Raw genomic sequence first — 19,114 nt, forward strand, 5'->3', positions numbered from 1 at the left:
TGAGCATGCTATCGCTTGAGCCACATCCCCAGCCCTGCTCTTGGCTTTCTTGAGTCTGATGTTTCTTTCCTGGGCCTGAGTTTCTTGTTAGATAACCTGTTACCTGTAGCACCCTCAAAAGAAACCTTTCTTGCTCTCATGGGAGACTAGTTCCTGCCTTTCAAGGAATCCCATCACAAAGGCATGCTGTTAATAAGCATCTTCTCTTTTGCAGGTCTGAACTTATTCCTGACTCTGAGCCCTATTCCTTCATGCTCTCTACCTTTTGCTAGAAATCCCATGATCCCTGATTTTAATTTCTGAACTGCAGTGCCACTTTCTGCCTATATTCTCTCTGGGCATTTATTGAATATATGTATTCCACTTCCTCCTAAGCCCTGTGACTTGATTATATAACTTCTCCAGAGCTTCCCTCCCTTACTCTAGGTTAGTGGGTCTGACTCTCAATTCCTCCCATTCTGCATTGCCCCCACCGTGGTTAACCATAATTGCATGTCAAGACAAGACAAAAACCAAAAACAAGAGGATTACATGAGATAAATATGTAGTTGTGGACTTAGACCCCAAAATACCATAAGCATGATGGGTGGGGAGAATAGTAGAAATATTGCTGGATGAAAGAACATGTTAAGAATATCTATGAATTTTAACTGACATGTATGCATAATTTCAGCTACTTGTATAATAGCTATTATGCTAAAACAGTGATTTATAGCCTTTGGCCACATTAATTTGTGAACCCAGATAAAAGGGTGACAGGTCTTTTGTGCCTGTCTGGTGAAATCACACCTGGAACTTAATGCTCAGTTATGGGCTGAAGACAGAAAAGGCAACAAAATCATCAGGAGCTGCCATCTAAAACCATTCTCGGCAGAGGGATACAGGGAATCAATGACATTCAGCTGAGATAAAGGATGACTAGGAAAGATGAGAACTTATCTTTACATTTTTGTGCAATTACCTCATGAATAAAAGAAATAATGGATTTGTTTCAGATGCAAACTGGGTGGGTAGAAGATTTAGAGAGTTGCTTCAATTTGTTGGTAGAACATCAAATCTTTGAAACAGTTTAGCTCCCTGTCACTAGCTGGGGCTAGATGAATAAAATGACCATCCCTCGGGGATGCTGTAAAGGAATTTCTTGCAATATATAAAGAGAATGAACCAGATAATCTCTAAGGGCTTTTCCAGCTCTGAGTTTATGGTGACATATTTGTCCTCTAAGGACCTGAGAATTAAATTCTTTTATGCAACTGAAACTGTGGAAGAATGAAACAAACAGTTCAAATAATGATAAAGGTATTTGGCAGACAACAGAGATTTACTCAACAAGGAATACTAGCCAACACTGACCAAAATAATTATTAAGTATTTATACTTACTAAAATGGGAAAAATGAATCAAATAAATCAGCTATGCTTCAATCAGGGGGTCTACACCTTTTGAAGTTTCTTAGACACACCATCTCTGAGTTTGTCTTCCCCCCCCCCCGGGCGCCGGCGCTCTCCGCAGCGTGCGCCCCGCGCCTCTCCGGGCGCACCGGCGGCGGCCCTGCGCCCGCACTTTCCTGGCTGCCCGGGGCTGCGGACCGGAGGAGGGCTTTTTAAAGGGCTTCCCTACTGCTGAGAGTAGGGGTTCATCTTGGGGGCCCTTGGACAGATTATATAGCGGGCCTGGCAAGGAGGGAAAAATTCCAGGCCCTGAAGTACCCAGCCAAACCCAAGAAGGATAAGCTGTTTTCTGTCTAGTGTAATGGCCTTTTCCCCTTGAGAGATATGTGACCTCTTTACATGCTATTTGGGCCTTTTGTAGAGAGGCCCGATATCCCTTTAAGGCCAAGAAAGTAGGAGAACAGTGTCATCTGTTGGGCACCCTTTGGACGGGCTAGAAGAATTTGTAGAGGTTTGCAAGAGGTGCAGAGAGCAAGATTGGATTGGAGCAAGAAGAAAGCCTGGAAGAGATCCCTTAGAATGGAGGGATCCAGGGACCCAAAAAGGGGTCATCTGCTTTGGTTGTCTAAGGGATAAATGGGCCAGGCCTGGGTGCTATATTTGATCCAAGACGCATTGTAGGGGAGAGTCGACTGGCAGAGAGGACACATTACCCATGTAAGAAGGAGGGAAGAGGATGCAGAGAAGGAGGATACTGATTTATTGGCAAAAGGGGCATCCCCGCTAGAGCCAAAAAATAAGGAGTGCCTAAGTGGCAGGTTTGAGCTGCAGAGATTGGTCATCACTGAATCCTGACAGTCGAAGCTCTCATCCTGGATGGAGCCAGAGCTATGGGAGACCTTGGCCAAGGCTTTTTGGGACCCCTCCTGGAAAGGCCAGATACTCCCAGGGCCGGAAAGAGGGGAGAGGAAGGGAGGGTAAGTGTCTCTCTAGTGGCCAAATCTTAAAGGTGAGAGGACTAGGACTTTCGAATCTGCCCAAGGAAGGAGTTCCTGAGGGCCACCATGGCCTTAAAGGTTGTGGTGGGGTGCTTTTCTCCCCACAGGTGGGCAAAGAGATTTTCTGGACAATAATCAACATATTGCAAGAGGGTGGATTCGGGGCACTGGGGGTGAAAATATTGGAGGTCAGAGGCCAAGGTTTGTCCAAAGAGGTGTGGACTATCTCGACATCCCTGAGGAAAGACAGTCCAGGTTAAAGGCAAAAATATATCCTTTAAATCTATGACCTAGAAGTGGGTGGCAGTGTGGGGGATCTGAGACAGCAGGGTGTATGGGTTGGGAACCAAAGGATGTATGGGCCTAATGGAGGTGCTGATGAGTCATAATTCCTGAACTAAGTGATAGGACCCATTGGGCTTTTTTACCTCTAGTATGGGAGTAAGGGGAATGAGCAGAACAGAGGTACCCCTTGCTAAGAAGGTCCTGAATAATAGGTTGTAGGCCCAGAAGAGCTTTTGTGGACAGGGGGTATTGAACCTGATTGGGGAAGGTGTTAGTATATTTGAGCTGAATGTTAACTGGTGGGCAGGGAATGGTGGAGGGGGTGTGGGTATCCCATACAATCGGGTCAACAAGGTTAGTATTATATTTCATGTCAGCCTCACAAGTGAAGCAGAATGGCCAGTCTTCTGCCAAAAGGGCCAGAAAAGATGAACAGGCTGATTCTGGGGCCTGACTGATGCCAGGAGCCCATATGTTGATTGTTGTACTGAATTTTGAGAGAATATCTTGGCCAAGCAAAGGAACTGGACATTGGGGTATAACTAGGAATGTCTGAGAGAATGGGAAGTTGTCTATGCAACAGAGTAATAGGGGAGTCTTTCTTGGATAGATGGTCTTTCCTCCTACCCCGACAATAGGAGAGGTGGACGGCAGTGTTTGCCCCCAGAATTTCAAGGAGAAAGTCAACCTTACATCCATCCACCTGAATCTGCACCCTGGGTTCCTGTCTCATTATGGCTGGGGACAAGGATCCAAGGCTCTATCAATTGATTGCCATGCCCAGAAGGTCAGAGGGTTCCCTGGCCATAGGTCTTCTATGGGATCTAGGACAGTCAGAGCCCCATTGACCTTGTTGTTGACATTTAGGGCATGGGGTATGAGGAGTACATGGTGCGGGGCATGCTCTGGCCCAATGTCCCTCCTTGCCACACTTGAAGCAGGCGCCTGGTGGGTGGGTTTTCGGTGATGGGTGGTGACCCGAGGAAACACCCTGCAGGGCCTGGGCGAGCATCTGAAATTTCTCAGTCTGGGAGGTGGCAGGGCCTTGTTCGACCTTTTTTAGTTTGGCCAGGATGTCGGGGTAGCTCTGCGAGAGGAAATATGTCATAAGGACATGACAGCCATCTGGGGTTTCGGGATCTAGGTTACTGCTAAAGGGCTTTCATAAGCCGATCCAGAAATTCCGATGGGGTCTCTTGTAATTTTTGGAAATTGACGGCCTTATGTGCCGCTTTTTTGAGCCCAGCAATAATACATGCGGAGAATTTGGAAAATTAAAATATTTGCATGTTACAGTTGATACTTCTTCTGGATTTTTGATGGGCTCCCTTCATACTGGAGAAAAAATTAAAGATATTATAGCTCATTGCTTACAAAATTTTGCCACTGTGGGCATTCCAAAACAGTTAAAAACAGATAATAGTCCTGGCTATACTTCTACCTCTTTTAAACAATTTTGCTCATCATTTGGCATTACTCATATAACAGGAATCCCATACCATCCACAAGGACAAGGCATAGTTGAAAGAGCTCACCAAACTATTAAAATGTACTTATTAAAGCAAAAAGAAGGAATTGGGAAGGGGTATATATTCCCCAAAGATAAACTTAAAATAACACTTTTTACTCTAAACTTTTTAAATTTGGATTCAACAGGGCTTAGTGCTGCGGAAAGGCATATGTGTCCAAAAAATGTACATAAGCCCAAGGTACTTTGGAAGGATATTCTAACAGGACAATGGAAAGGTCCTGACCCAGTAATTGTCTGGAGTCAGGGGTTTGTTTGTGTGTTTCCATAGGGAGAACAGCAGCCGATTTGGATTCCAGAGAGATTAACTAAGGTCCTGACCCATTGCTTGTCTGGAGTCGGGGGTCTGTTTATGTGTTTCCACAGCGAGAACAGCAGCCAATTTGGATTCCAGAAAGATTAACTAAAGCGATTTCTACAGACCAAAAAAAAGATGATTTGGCTCAAATCCATAACAGCTGATATCCAGAAATCCAGTTTGGCTACCCTTACATCTGTGACAGAACCAGGATGCTTTTTTCAATATCTATTTTATTATTGCCCTTTCCCACATCATGAAGTTCTATTTTGTTTTTTGAGCTCATACAGACCTAGATTAATGTTTTGCTGATCAGTTCTATTTTTTTGCCTATAGAGTTTTTAAACATTGCAATGGAGATTTCACTTGTAAAAATTTATAAGGCCTTTATATTATGTTATATGTTGTATGTATTATATTATGTGTGCACACTTGTGTTTTATGTTGTATATTTGCATGTACATATGTCCATATATCATATATGATGAGTGCTCATGAAAAAATGGATCCAAATATGTTTTTTTTTAATTCACATGAATTAAATGATTTAATTTAAATTGGGTAAACAGCTGTTGAGGATTGTTTTAATATGTGAACAAAAAAGGAGGTTAACAGATCTATTTATTTACTTTCACCTTTCCTTTTCATTATATTTAATAATTCTGTTCAAGATAATGTAAATTGTTAAGAAAATTGTTTTCTTTTAGTGCCTTCTGGAATGTTACATATTTTTTTCTTTAGCCATTATTTCCAGAATTCCTATCTTCATCCCAGTGCCGGTGAAGACAAAGATAAAACCAATCTACAGCTTCTGCAATTGCCATCACTGAACTGCTTACAGAACTTGCCTGGACTATGTTTCACTTGTATGCATTGTGAACTCACTTGTATGCATTTTGAACTATCTGTTGGTGCAGCAACTTGTGGTAGGGTTGGGGTATTTTTGCTGATGGTGTCATAGGTGGTACAATTTCTCCAAAAGGAGCCATCAATTGGCTTGGTGTATCCTCCTCCCTTATGCTTGTGATGGTCGTTCAGCTAAAATTTGGGGGCCAACAGAAGTGAGGCAAAGAACCTCACCCCCCTGCTGGTACAAAGCCCTATCCACAGGTGTGGCTATATGCTGGACAGGTAGTCAACGATGGGTAAGATCCAATTGCAATGGTACCAACCTAAGACAGGAGGCTGACACCTTGAGGTCAGCTCATCTGATGATGGGTAAGGACCATATATAGTATTGGACAACCTAAGGCAGGCACGGTCCCTAAGCCACATGCTTGTTGTTTAAACAGAGAGGGGGAGATGTTAAGAGCCACAGCTGAAGGGGCCCCAGCAAACTTCCTGCTGATTGGCTCACGGTGGCCCCAGCAAACTTCCAGCTGCCAGCTGATTGGCTCCTGTGCACTGATGCTCATTGGGCTGTTTCCCTGCCCTTTCAGACCACGGATATGCTCATTGGGGGACTTTTTTTTGGCTCCGCCCACACGACCCAGCCAATCAGCCTCAAGAGCAGGAGGGGGGGGGGGTTGAGAGGCTCTGGGAAGCCGGTGGTGGCAGTTGGGCTCTGAAGGAATTCCTGAAGAGCTCTGTGGTGTGGAGTGTGTGTTCTAAAAATAAAGTTTGTTTCTGCTTGATAAGTGGCTCCTGAATTGTGCCAGCCAGACTGCGGCAGCAGAACATCCCATTTGCAGGCAAGTCCTCCCGAGGACAGCAGACACCTCTATTTCAAGCTGTCTGCTGTTACCTTATCTAAACTTTGAAGGAAACTCCCGTTTGCAAGCAAGCCCCAACAAAGACAACAAACATCTTGTATGCAAGTTGTCACCTTATCTAGACCTTGACAGAATATCCCCTATGCAGGCAGACTCCATCAAGGGCAATAATAATTATGTTTTCAAGCTCACACTCACATCTGATTCTCTACACCAGTGGAGCTGCTATGTCATATAGTAATCAAGATACTCTGGGTTTGCAATGTCTGCCAGAGGCCCCGTGTTAAAGGCGTGGCCCCCAGCATGCCTATACTGGGAATTATGAACACTTCAAAAGGTAAAGCATAGTAGGACATATTTGGGTCACTAGGAACATGTCCGCAAAAGGAATTGGATTCTCAGTCTCTCTCATTTTCTTTTGATCCTTGACCATAAGGAGAGAAGCTTTGTGCAATGATTTGCTATTAATCATCTTGTGCTGCCTTGTTGCAGGCTTCAATGTGATGGGACTACTCGATCATGGACTGAGACTTCCAAAACTGTGAGCCCACATAAGCCTTTTTTTAGTTGATTATTTCAAATATTGCTTATAGTGGCAGAGAGCTGGATAACACAGTGATTCTCTACTTAACTTTTTGAGGATCCATCAAAATATATTCGCCATTTTGTATTCCCATTAGCAAAGCACAAGGATTCCAGTTCCTATCCTCAATAATACTTGCTATTTTGTTTTGTTTTGATAATAACCATTCTAGTGGGTATAAAGTGTAATTGTGATTTTGACCTGCATTTCCCTAATGGCTTATGATGTGGAAAATCTTTTCATGTGCTTGTTTACCATTTGAATATCTTTATAGCAATATGTGTTCACCTACCCATTTGTGAATCAGACTGTTTTTTGTTGTTGAATTGTAAGAGTTCTTTGTATGTTCTGAATCTTATTTACTTACCAGAAATATGATTTATCAATATTTTCACCCATTCTTCTGTTATTTTTAATACTTTTTTGATAGTGTTACTTTATGCACAAGTTTTAATTTTGTTGAAACTATTATGTCTATTTTTTTCTTTTGTTATCTATGCTTTTAGTGTCATACTTAAAAAATGATGACCCATTTAACATCATGAAGCTTGTCTTGTATGTCTTCTTTTGTGATTGTGTTGGCTTTAGCTCTTAAATTTAGGTTTTGATAAGTTTTCATAAAAGCTACTGCTCCATAGTTTCTTTGTTTGTGGTGTCTTTGGCTGTATTATTATGGTGATATTGGATTCATAGTGGGAGTTAGGACATATTTTTTCCTTTAATTTTGACAAGCTTGGGAAAGATTGGTATTAATTCTTAATTATTTTTTAGAAACATTTATCAGTCAAGCCATCTCCTCAATTTCCTTGTTTGTTATGGGTCGATTCAGTTTTTCTATTTTTTCTTGAGTCAATTTTGGCAGTGTGTATATTTTTAGGAATTTGTTATCTGATTTGTTGGAATTTAATTTTTCATAAGATTCTATTATCATTTTTTATCTTTTTTAATAATTGGCAGTAATGGCTTCACTTTCACCCCTGATTTTAGTAATTTGGGTTCTCTCCTCTTATCTTCATAAATCTAGCTGAAAGTTTACCATTTTTGTCAGTCTTCTGAAAAGACTAACTTTTGGTTTTTATGTTCTCTGTTTTTCCAATCTCTGTTTCATTGATCTCACTCCCATTATAATTATTCCCTTCTTTCTTCTAGCTTTAAATTTAACTTGTTGCTCTTTTTTTCTAGTTCATTGAGATTACAGTAGTTAGGTTATTGATTTGAGGTCTTTCTTACCTTAAAAAAGTAGGTATTAGGGCTGGAGCATACATGAAATTCAATCTCCAGTACCACCACAGGAAAAAAAAAAGTAGGTGTTTATAGCTGTAAATTACCTTTAGTGCTGTCAGTGCACCCCATACATTTTGGTATGTCATTTTTTTAAATTCACCTCAAGAAGGAAGAGCATGAGAAGAAGATTACCATGAAATAAGAAAAAGAGGAGGGAGGGAAAGGGAGGGAGAAGGGGAAATGCATGGAAGACGGAAGGAGACCCTCATGGTTTCACAAAATACATATACTATGGTGGAGGGGGAAAGGAAGAGAGAGAGAGAGAGAGAGAGAGAGAGAGAGAGAGAGAGATCACAGTAGAATGGGTAGACAATAAGGATGGGAGGGGAGGGGAGAGGAGTGGGGGATAGGGAGGGCAGAAGAATACAACGGACACTAGGATTGCTGTATGTATACACATGGATGTATAACCAATGTGATCCTGCAATCTGTACACATGGAAAAATGAGAATTCATACCCTATTTGAATCAAATGTATGATATGTCAAGATCATTGTATTGTCTTGAACAACTAATAAAAAGAAGATATTTTCTAATATCCTTTGTGATTTCTTCTTTGATCCATTGGCTGTTTATTGTTTAATTTCCACATATTTTTAGTTTTTCTGTCTGTTTTCCAGTTGATTTCTATTTCTTTCTGTGAGAATTGGAAAAGATCCCTTGCATGGTTTTTGATCTTTTATCCAACTTACTAAAATTTCTTTTATGGCCTAAACATATGGTCTATCCTGAAGAATGCTCAATGTGCCCTTGAGAGTAACATGTGGTCTGCTGCTGTTGGGTATCTGTACATTAGGTCTAATAGTTCTACAGTGCTGTTTAATCCTCTTTCCTTATTAATCTATCTGGTTGTCTTACCCATCATTGAAAGTGATATATTAATGCTTCCAACTATTTTTGTAAAACTGTCTGTTTCCCCTTTCAATTCTGTCAATTTTTGTTTCACATGTTTTGAGGTCCTCTTACTAGATGTGTACACAACTATAATTTTTACCTTTTCTTGCTGAATTGAGCCTTTTTATCAATATTTAACATCCTTATTTTCTTTTTTTTGACTTAAAGTGCATATTTTTTTTCTGACAGCCATCCCATCTTTCTTTGAGTGGAATATGTTTTTTGTGGAATAGCTTTCTCTATCCTTATACTTTAAAGTTCTTTGTATCTAGAGTTTCTTGTGCACAGTATATAGATAGGCCGTATTTCCCCAACCTATCAATTTCTGTCTTTTCTAGGATAGTTTAATTAATTTCCTTTTAAAGTAATGCTGATAAGGAAGGATTTAATTTTGCCATTTATTCTTTTTTGTGTCTCACATGTTTTTCCTTTATTATATATATATTACTGTCTTCTTTTGTGTTAGATATTTTCTAATGTACTAATTTGATTCCTTTATCACTTTTTTTGTGTGTTTGTTTATTTGTTGGTAATACTGAGGATTGAACTGAAGGCCTTAGCCTTGCTAAGCAAGGTTCTCTACCACTGAGCTACACCCCCAGTCACTTTTTTTTCTTTTTTTGAGAAAGAGTCTCACTAAGTTGTGCAGGCTAGTGTTGAACTTGAGATCCTCTTGCTTCAACCTCCTGAGTAGCTAGAATTAGAGCATGCACCACTGCTATAGGCCCTTTCTCAGTTTTTTTGCTATGCATGTTAGTTATTTTTAAATTTTTGCTTGGGGATTACAAGACAGTCTTATTTAATATCAACTAAGGGTCAATATTATACAAGTTTTGCTTCTATATAGTTTCATCCCTCCCTTTATGTTGTAGTTGTCACTAATTATATATCTATTTTTATTTTAAAAAAATTTTAAGATGCTCTATCTTGTGTGTGTGTGTGTGTGTGTGTGTGTGTGTAGTTGTAGGGGGACACAATACTTTTATTTTATTTTTATGTAGTGCTGAGGATCGAACCCATTGCATTCTGCCTGCTAGGCAATTGCTCTATCACTGAGCTACAACTCCAGCTCTAAGACATATATTTATATATTGAATGTCCATAAACCTAGATTTTGTTTTCTGTAATCATCTTTTAAATTATGCAGGAAAAATTGTGTATATATATATATATATATATATATATATATACACAATTATGCATAATTGTATATATATACATATACATATTTATACATATATAAATTTCTTAAGCATTTGTCTGGAAATGTATTGATGTGTCCTTTATTCTTGGAAGATACTTTTGCCAAGTATATAATTCTTGGATGGCAGGTTATTTTCTCCCAGAACTTAAAATATATCATCCTACTGCCTGCTGCCCTTGTTTTGGTCACATACTGTTACATGGTCCTCCTTGAGGATGATTTCTGCTACATTTTTTTCTCTCTTTATAACTGGAGCATACTTTCCTGTTGCCATGTGTTTTGTAACTTTTTGTTGGGCATTCTGAATGATATGATCTGATAACTGAAAATCATTTCTCCTGGTATTCAGGGATTGCTGATTTTACTTTTTGAGTTCTGAAGCCAGAGATTTGTGACTCTTCGAAGCCATATTTGCAAATTGAGTTTTCTTTTTTGCATGTGGTCACTGAAGTTTTTGTTGGTCAGCAGTGATTTGACAAAGATTTTCTTAAATATATGTCTCCAAAAAAGAAAAAGTGGGGGGGAGGGGATTTATCTTTTTACATCATCTAACAAATGCCACTGGAGGTCAGGGAAGTCATTGCAGCTGAGTGGGATGAAATCAAGGCAAATGCCTGAACCGTTTTTTTTGGAATACCATCAGAAAAACTAAACTGTATAACCCCCAAATTGTCCAGGAGAAGGCCTCCACTTTCTGCCCCCAAAGCAGCCAGTCATGCTGGTGGGACTGAGAAAAGGAGGGACAGTTGTTAATTTATGTCTGCCTGTCTTTTACTAAAGAGTAAAATCTACTGTGTTGAAATACTCCACAGTAATATGTAATAGGTATCTGATTTTGTTCCAGACTTCTGAAAAAGTAGAGTTCATTTGCTCATTGTTTTGATGGGAAGACAACCACTTGGGCTCCCCATTTCAACATTTTGCATGACATTTCTCTTTCCATTCTAGTTTGCTTTGTAGAATTGCTTCTTTTATTTATTTATTTTTTTAAAAATAATTGACATCAGAATGCATTATAATTCTTATTACACATGTACAGCACAATTTTTCATATCTCTGGTTGTATATAAAGTATGTTCACACCAATTCGTGCCTTCATACATGTACTTTGGATAATGATTCCCATCACATTCTACCATCCTTGCTAACCCCCTGCCCCTTCCCTTCCCTTCCCTTTCCTACCCACCCCTTTGCCCTATCTAGAGTTTGTCTATTCCTCCCATGCTCCTGCTCCCTTCCCCACTATGAGTCAGTCACTTTATATCAGAGAATATATTCAGCATTTGGTTTTTTGGTATTGGCTAACTTCACTTAGCATTATCTTTTAATGCCATGATCTTATTCTCTTTTATTGCTGAGTAATATTCCATTGTGTATATATGCTACATTTTTTAATCCATTCAAATATTGAAGGGCATCTAGGTTGGATCCACAGTTTAAGTATAAACACTGATGTGGCTATGTCCCTGTAGTATGCTGTTTTTAAGTCCTTTGAGTATAGTTCGAGAATATGTCCCTGTAGTATGCTGTTTTTAAGTCCTTTGAGTATAGTTCGAGAAGAGGGATAGCTGGGTCAAATGGTGGTTTCATTCCCAGATTTCCAAGAAGTCTCCATACTGCTTTCCATATTGTCTGCACCAATTTGTAGTCCCACCAGCAATGTATGAGTGTGCCTTTTTCCTCACATCCTTGCCAACACTTATTGTTGTTTGTCTTCATAATAGCTGCCATTCTGACTGGAGTGAGATGATATCTTAGAGTTGTTTTGATTTGCATTTCTCTAATTGCTAGTGATGATGAACATTTTTTCATATATTTATTGACTATTGTATTCCTCTTCTGAGAAGTGTCTATTAAGGTCCTTGGCCCATTTATTTTATTGGGTTATTTGGTTTTTTTGGTGTTTAGCTTTTTGAGTTCTTTATATACCTAGAGATTAGTGCTCTATCTGATAGTTGCTTCTTTAAGCCCCACTATCATCATGCTGTTTCTCCCTCCCCCCACTTCCTCCCATTAGGCCTGCCTCCTGAATTAAGAAAACAAAAGGGGCATGCTGTGACAAGCTCTGTGTAATACATATGTTTTTTAAAAAAATGAAATTGCTTTATTTTATGGATTATATTGCTTTATTTTAAATAGTTTTTTAAAGATAAATTGCTTTATTTTATTGATAATAAAAGACAATTTTAAAAAAATATATTTTTATTTTTTTCTGTAAAGAATTTGGATTTTGTTTGTTTTATTTGTACAGAAACTATGCCAGGATTTCTTAAAATTCTATGTGCTAAGACATGAAGATACAGACGTGACTGCCATGAGGGAAGAAGTTTCTATTCTCCCATGTCTAGCAACAAGAAGCCTGGACATGTGCAGTAAGGCATGGGGAAGCACCAGGGCTGGTCAGGAAGTAGAGGAAGAAAGAGGAAAACATAAGCATGAGCTGTGATTTTTTTTTTCAGTTATGTTCAGGATTACAAAGAAATAATAGGGTTAGGATTGAGTTGTTTGAAAAATTTCAGTGAATTCTTAGACATAGCAACTTGTCTCAGTAACTAAACCTGGGATGGTTTAGGCAGGAAATTATTAGACAAGAACATAAAATGCTGGTGGAAGACATGGGATGATTTGGCTTCTGGATTGGTTGCTTTGCGTATGAAAGGACCTTTCTGGATCAATTGTTTGCTATCTTTTGGAATAAGCTAAGGGGTAGGAAAGAGGGGTAATCTCTCTCCTATCATGGAGGCTGCCAATTTCAAACATTTTAGAAAAAATTAAAAAGCAGCCAATTAAAAAAATTGATGTTGAACCTAGAGATCTGTGTTCTTTAAAAATATTTGATGTTTGCTCTAATGTGAATACTTTACTAGATGCTTTATTACTTCTTTCATTACATTTAGAGTATTTTGGCTTTATTTCATCATCAACATACATTAATTTTATAATGAACAAAGTTTGAACATTGTGAATCTTTTCCAGCACACTATATTTTTATGGAGGAAAAATAAATCCCAAATGAAATCTCTTTCTAAAAAAATTAAGACTGTTAATGCCAGGAAAAAGATTTACTCTAAAATAACAAGGTGACCTCTTCACATTTGTTGGTGTGGCAAAATGAGAATCAGGTATTGTGGCCTGCCTGCAAGCTCTTTTTCCATTATCCATGTCTTCCTTTCCCTTTCTTACTGCTTTCTTGGAGGTGGTGGTAAATATAATCCTAGCAATTAAATGAACAGGACAGCAACAAAAAATAGCTACTGTCTTTCCAGCCTATTTGCAAGTGGGCCACCACTGAGATGTGAGCAGGAGGAGCTGAGTAGGGCTTCTGGAAACGCCCTCAGAAATGATAAACCCCTTTGTCCATCCTCTCCTCTCCTGGGGGAGGATAGGATGGTTGGAGCTTCAGCAAGAATCTTAGAAATATGAGAATAAAAGCCTCACTCCATGGATCACTGAAGAGACGAGAGACCTTGGGAGTCTCATTTATAGCCTGGGGTTTTCCACTCTGGATGTGTCATTATGGAAGACAAAGATAAACTTTGATTTTGTTTAAGTCAATGTAATTGGAATTTTCTATTACCCTGCAGCTAAAATAGATTCCCAGAAATACAAGTAATTATCTCTTCTAATTCTCTCTTCTGAACACAATGAAATTCCCTTCTAATTTCTAGTTTTTTAAAAACAGTCCAAGTTGGTGTGTGGAGGAGGTTGGTGTTAAGATGATGTGAAGTCTGTTCTGTTTCCTTCTACTGTATGTCTTTCCGTGTGCCAGCCCAGCTCTCACCACCACTAAGAGGATCTTGAATCCCTGATGAAGAGTTTTCTCACAGCCTCCTTCATGTCCTTGTTCCTTAGGGTGTAGATGAAGGGGTTCAACATGGGGGTCACCACAATGTACATGATGGTTGCCACTGTGTCCTTGGCTGAGAATGAGTCTGGTGGTCATGTGTAGATCCCCAGGACAGTCCCATAGAACAGGGTGACCACAGACAGGTGGGAGCTACATGTGGAAAATGCTTTGCACTTCCCTTTGGCAGATGGAATCTGGAGGACAGCTATGGCTATGCGGATGTAGGAGACCATGATGAGCATAAAGGGGGCCATGAACAGGACTGTGGCTGCTAGGAACACATGCTGATTGACACGTGTGTCTGAGCAGGCAATCTTCATGAGCAGGTAAGCATCACAATAGAAGTGTGAGATCTTCCAGGTGGAAGAGCAAAAGGTCAGCCTGCTCATGAGGAGCGTGTGGACCAGGGAGATGAAGCCAGAACAGACCCACACAAGAGCTGCCAGCCCACCACAGAGCTGAGGGGTTATGATGGTGTAATACTGCAGGGGGTTGCAGATGGCAACATAACGGTCCAGAGCCATGGCAGCCAGCAGAAAGGTGTCTACGTTAGCAAAGGAGATGAGGAAGTACATCTGAGTCAGACAGTAGGGGTAAGAGATGGTCTGTGTTCCTGCCATGTGGCTGACCAGGAGCTTGGGGATCAGATTGGTGGTGAAGCAGATGTCAACAAAAGAGAGATTGGTGAGAAAGAAGTACATGGGAGTGTGCAGGTGTGGTTCAGAACAGATGACCAGGATGATGAGTGTGTTCCCAACCACAGTGACCAGGTACATACACAGGAAGAGCCAGAAGAGGAATTGTTGCTGCCCAAGGTCACTGGTGATGCCAAGCAGGAGGAACTCGCTGAGTCCTGTCTCGTTCTCCTTCCCTCTAGACATCCCACTGAAACATGAAGAGATGACATGTAAATGCACAATACAGAGAGCCTGGCCTTGCTGTGTGCTCAGAATTTGGAACAAAGCTCATTTGTAAGGAGATGAATGAACAGTTTTCTATCCATAAAAATTGCCACTTTTTACTGAGTGCTTATTAAGTACAATCATGATAAGATTTTACATGCACTTTCTCTTAATTCCTACCTTAAAAAATTCTGTTATTTCCCTTTTTCAGATGGAGGCAGTGAGGCTTGGAGTAAGGAATTGGCTCAAGACCACACTGATAGTGATTGGCAAAGGACTTTGAACCCACTGTGGTCTGAATCTGGAGCCTGTGCTCTCAGTCATCATGCTGCAGACTGGACAGTCTGGTCATTTTTCAGATGCAGTGTCACCATCCCATCTTGACCGCAATTTAGCCAGGATGCCTTCATCACACAGCAGCTGTGAGGTGAAGAGAGCAGTGGAAATTAGAGATGAGCTCCGATCTCAAAACTCTGACCATTAAGTAGGCAGGACCTACTCAGAGATGCTTGGAAACATTCTGAAAATTTATAATGGGACCTGTGATGAGCACATGGACAAAGCCTAGGGCTGGCTTTACTGGCTAGAACCCTGTAGGCCATGGTGCTCAGTTCCTTGTGTAAATTTCTCCAAGACTGTTCTGGTGGGTCACTAGTAAATATAATGAAACACTATTCCCTGCCTCACCTAACCCAGTGATGAGCCATGTAATCTGGCACTGCTTCTGCTCTTCTCTGGCCATTCCTGTGCATTTATAAAGTACAGGTGACTCCCCAACTCCCCCCAGAATCAGGGCTTTTCACTTTCAGAATTCCATCATGTAAAACCCAAAACACAACCTCACACAGCCTTTGTCTTGCATATAACAGGTTCAAGAAAACTCAGAATTGCATCTGTCTCCCCTGGTCCAAGCCACCAGCATCTCTCACCCAGGACACTGCAGAAGCCATTTCCACTTTTTCTAGGTTAACTGTTTTTCTACTCTCAGCAGCTGGTATGATCTTTTAAAAATTCAAAGCATTATACTGTCTCTTGTACAAAACTCCCCAAATGAGACTCATCAGACCCAGACTGATCTCCAGCCTCCTAATCCTAGCATTTCCTGACCTGATTCTTGTTAATTTCTCTGACTGTATCTCCTGCCAGGCACATGACATTTCAGGCCCTTCCAGCCTCAGGACCTTTGCACTGGCTATGTTCCTGACCTGGCAGTCTCTTTGCCTGGGTCTTCATGTAGCTGATTTTTTCTTGTCGTCTCTTTCACCAATTACATAGCACTTCTTCAGACAGACTTCTGTGAAAATATAAGTAGATCCACCTCTGATAAATCCCATATGATTAGCTTTATTGTATATTTAGCATGTAGCTCTGTGTAAGGTCTTCTCATTTGTTGACTCATTATGGGGTGTCTTGCTTATGAGGCTGAGTGTTCCTGAGAACAAAAAATCACCTGTCTCATTCACTGTTTTGTCCTCAGTGTCTGAAACAATACTCAGCAATGGTAGATGCCCAGGACATTAGTTAAGTGAAAGAATGAACTTTCCCAAAGCTCTTGCATACCAGAATCTGCTAGTTTAAAATGCAGCCATAGTGTTTCATTAGAAATGTTTGGTTGTGCTTGAGGAGTATACTTAAGAAGTAAAATTGGCACTTAAAGCATGAAATGTTGGCCTTAGTGTGCAGTGAAGTGGTGACTGTGCTGAGTCAATGTCAATGGGGGGAAGCCCAAGGTCACCTGTCCACAAGAATTTCCTCAACTACACCTTTGAGGAGGATGACTTGTGTGACATCCATGGAAACCAGGGTTTGTGTCCACTGTAGATCAGAGGGAGGGCAAACCAGCCTTCAGAAAACACAGACCAAACTCTGCCCACTGACAATACTGATGCATTCTAGAAAGCACTTACTGGACTCACAATGGGCATGTTTGAATCCTGGGAGAAGCCAACAAAATTGAGACATGTTGGAAATCCATGAGGAGTCTTACCAGAGCATAGTGGCTGGCTTATGAGGAAAGACATAATGGGGAACATAGGACAGTAAAATGTGTTTGAAAATGTTTTCTTTTAAAAGTTTGAATTGACTTGTGTGTTGCTTAGTAATCTCAAATATAAATATCAAATGCTCTTTGTCTTTGAGCATGACTTTATACCTTGAAGGACCCCTCTCTTGTTCCCATTCCAATACCTGCACTCTGCTGGTGACAGGAAAGTTGAGCTAAGAAAGATGGGGGTGGGGGCTGATGTTCCTAATCCTGATTTGAATTATGTTTAGTCTAGAAACATATTTTATTTTGGAGCAAATTGTTCTTCTCAGTTTCCTGCTGTATCCAATGGGGTGATGTGGGGAGAAATAGGAGAGGTTATATTTAGGGTGTCTGGAATTCCTGATAAATGGAAATCAGAGAGTAAATAGAAGTGCTTGGGCTGCTGCACCCTTGATTCTGGATCACATCACATTTTGTGCAGAATACTGAGAGATTGCAACCTCCAATACCAGACCCTCCTCACACTGAGAAGAGTCTTCACATAGAAGATGATATGATACCAGTTGTGAGCCTGGTGGGGTCAGTCACCAAGCAACTCCCCCATCCCAGCTTCCCCTGGTCTTTCCCGGCTGCCAGAGCTGATCTTAATTCCTTTCCCTGGATTCTGGCACTGGAGTCTTAATTTCTTCCCTCTGGAAGATGACTAAAGATTCTGTGAGCAGAGCTTTGGTGGGGGCTGTGGTAGGTAAGATGAGTGGTTCCATCTGCCACACATGGAGAACCCTGGCTGGAACATCCCTGGAAGTGATGTTCCCACTGTGTGATCACCATGGGGAAAGAACACCTACTTATCCCCCAAACAGTCTGTTTCTCTGTGCACTTTATGTTTCAAAAAGTCTCTAGACTTTGGACTCAGGATGACCCTGAGATCTTATTTTAGCCCCCCCCCCAATGGGGTGTTGCTTGAAGCCAACTTGGCCCAGTTGTTGTGTGGAAGATGGGATCTGCTTTGGGGACTTTGGCGACATGGGATCTGCAGTTACCCAGGTGAGGTTGAACGTAATAGGACCACCGTACCAGTATATGACCACACCAAATACTGGTGTGGTCAAATTTGTACTTCCTATTTCTTATGGAGCTTAGTACTCTGAGGCCATAATTAAATAATACCCAAAAATATTCAGTTGATAAAAATTGGCAGAGTATCCCCCATGCATTGTCTGATTTAACTTATGTGCCACTGGGTAGGGTAGCAAGTGCAATCACCCCCATGGGTAATTAAGGCAAAAGTCAGCAAGTTTGGAAAAAGTATCACATGGTTTCAGACCCATTGGTAGCCCCCCCTCTTTTCTCACTGCTCTGTGGTGTGGGGGAAATACCTGGGGTCCTGTGCAAGACAGTCTGTCATCTTGTCCTCTGGGATGCAACACTGTCTGCATATGGGAGGGGATTTTATGTTCTCTACCACAGAGTGAACCCCCAAAGCTCCCTATTACTGGCAATCCAAAAGGGAGTTTGTTCTGCAGGTCACAAATAAATCAGCTCTCCTAGGAGCTATAGAAGAAAAAAAGGGGTTGAGTTTTCACACTGTAGGACAAGAATAGAAGTTTTTCCGGTTTGAATTTTTTTTTTTTAAAAAAGTGATATTTATTTAGTTTTTCAGAAATTAATTAAAAAATTGGCAAAAAGCAAAATAAACCAAAATAAAAATCTGACATGCTATAGGATAGATCCTCTCTAAGCACAAAGCATTTATTAATTAATATAAAAATATATTTTGTCATTTTTTTTCCTTTTTCCCCAACTATGACTACATGGATGCTTTGAGAAGCTTGAGATCCTAAGAAAATTCCACAACTAAACCAGCTCCTACAATGTGACTCAGTGAGATGAAGGTCCCACTAGCATAGAAAAATTTCTTTCCTGGGAGATTCTGAACAACTAGTCCCTTAGGAACTTCAAAAACAAGTTGGTTTCATTAGAATGGGGAACACGAGGAAAATACGTTCATTGTTCACTAAAGCATGATCCAATTTGAGTATGAGTACTCTTCAGAGTACTCTGCAGATGCTCAGGTGCCTTCTATAAAATGATGTAGTACTTGCATGGAACCAGCACACATCCTCCTGAACACTTTAAATCACCTCTAGATTATTAATAATTCCATGAAAATGTATCTTCCTTTATTTCTCATGTTATTC

The 19,114-nt window shown here is 40.5% G+C and overlaps 1 protein-coding gene and 1 long non-coding RNA gene across 2 annotated transcripts; one reads left to right on the forward strand and one right to left on the reverse strand.

The window, feature by feature from the left end:
* Window positions 1-12,402: 12,402 nt before the first annotated feature.
* Window positions 12,403-15,223, reverse strand: LOC107159805 (olfactory receptor 24-like). Its single transcript, XM_048785024.1, has 2 exons — window positions 15,107-15,223; window positions 12,403-14,909 (listed from the first exon to the last, which is right to left on the reverse strand). Exon 2 carries the CDS (start codon window positions 14,903-14,905, stop codon window positions 14,117-14,119), a length of 789 nt encoding a protein of 262 aa, XP_048640981.1. The 5' UTR covers window positions 14,906-14,909; window positions 15,107-15,223; the 3' UTR covers window positions 12,403-14,116.
* LOC125611123 lies at window positions 14,219-15,274 on the forward strand. The gene is made up of 3 exons (XR_007341258.1): window positions 14,219-14,350; window positions 14,902-14,995; window positions 15,138-15,274. It is a non-coding gene; the product is annotated as an uncharacterized LOC125611123 (long non-coding RNA).
* Window positions 15,275-19,114: the final 3,840 nt, after the last annotated feature.

Source organism: Marmota marmota, unplaced genomic scaffold (assembly GCF_001458135.2).
Source record: "Marmota marmota marmota unplaced genomic scaffold, marMar, whole genome shotgun sequence".
Lineage (NCBI taxonomy): Eukaryota > Metazoa > Chordata > Mammalia > Rodentia > Sciuridae > Marmota > Marmota marmota.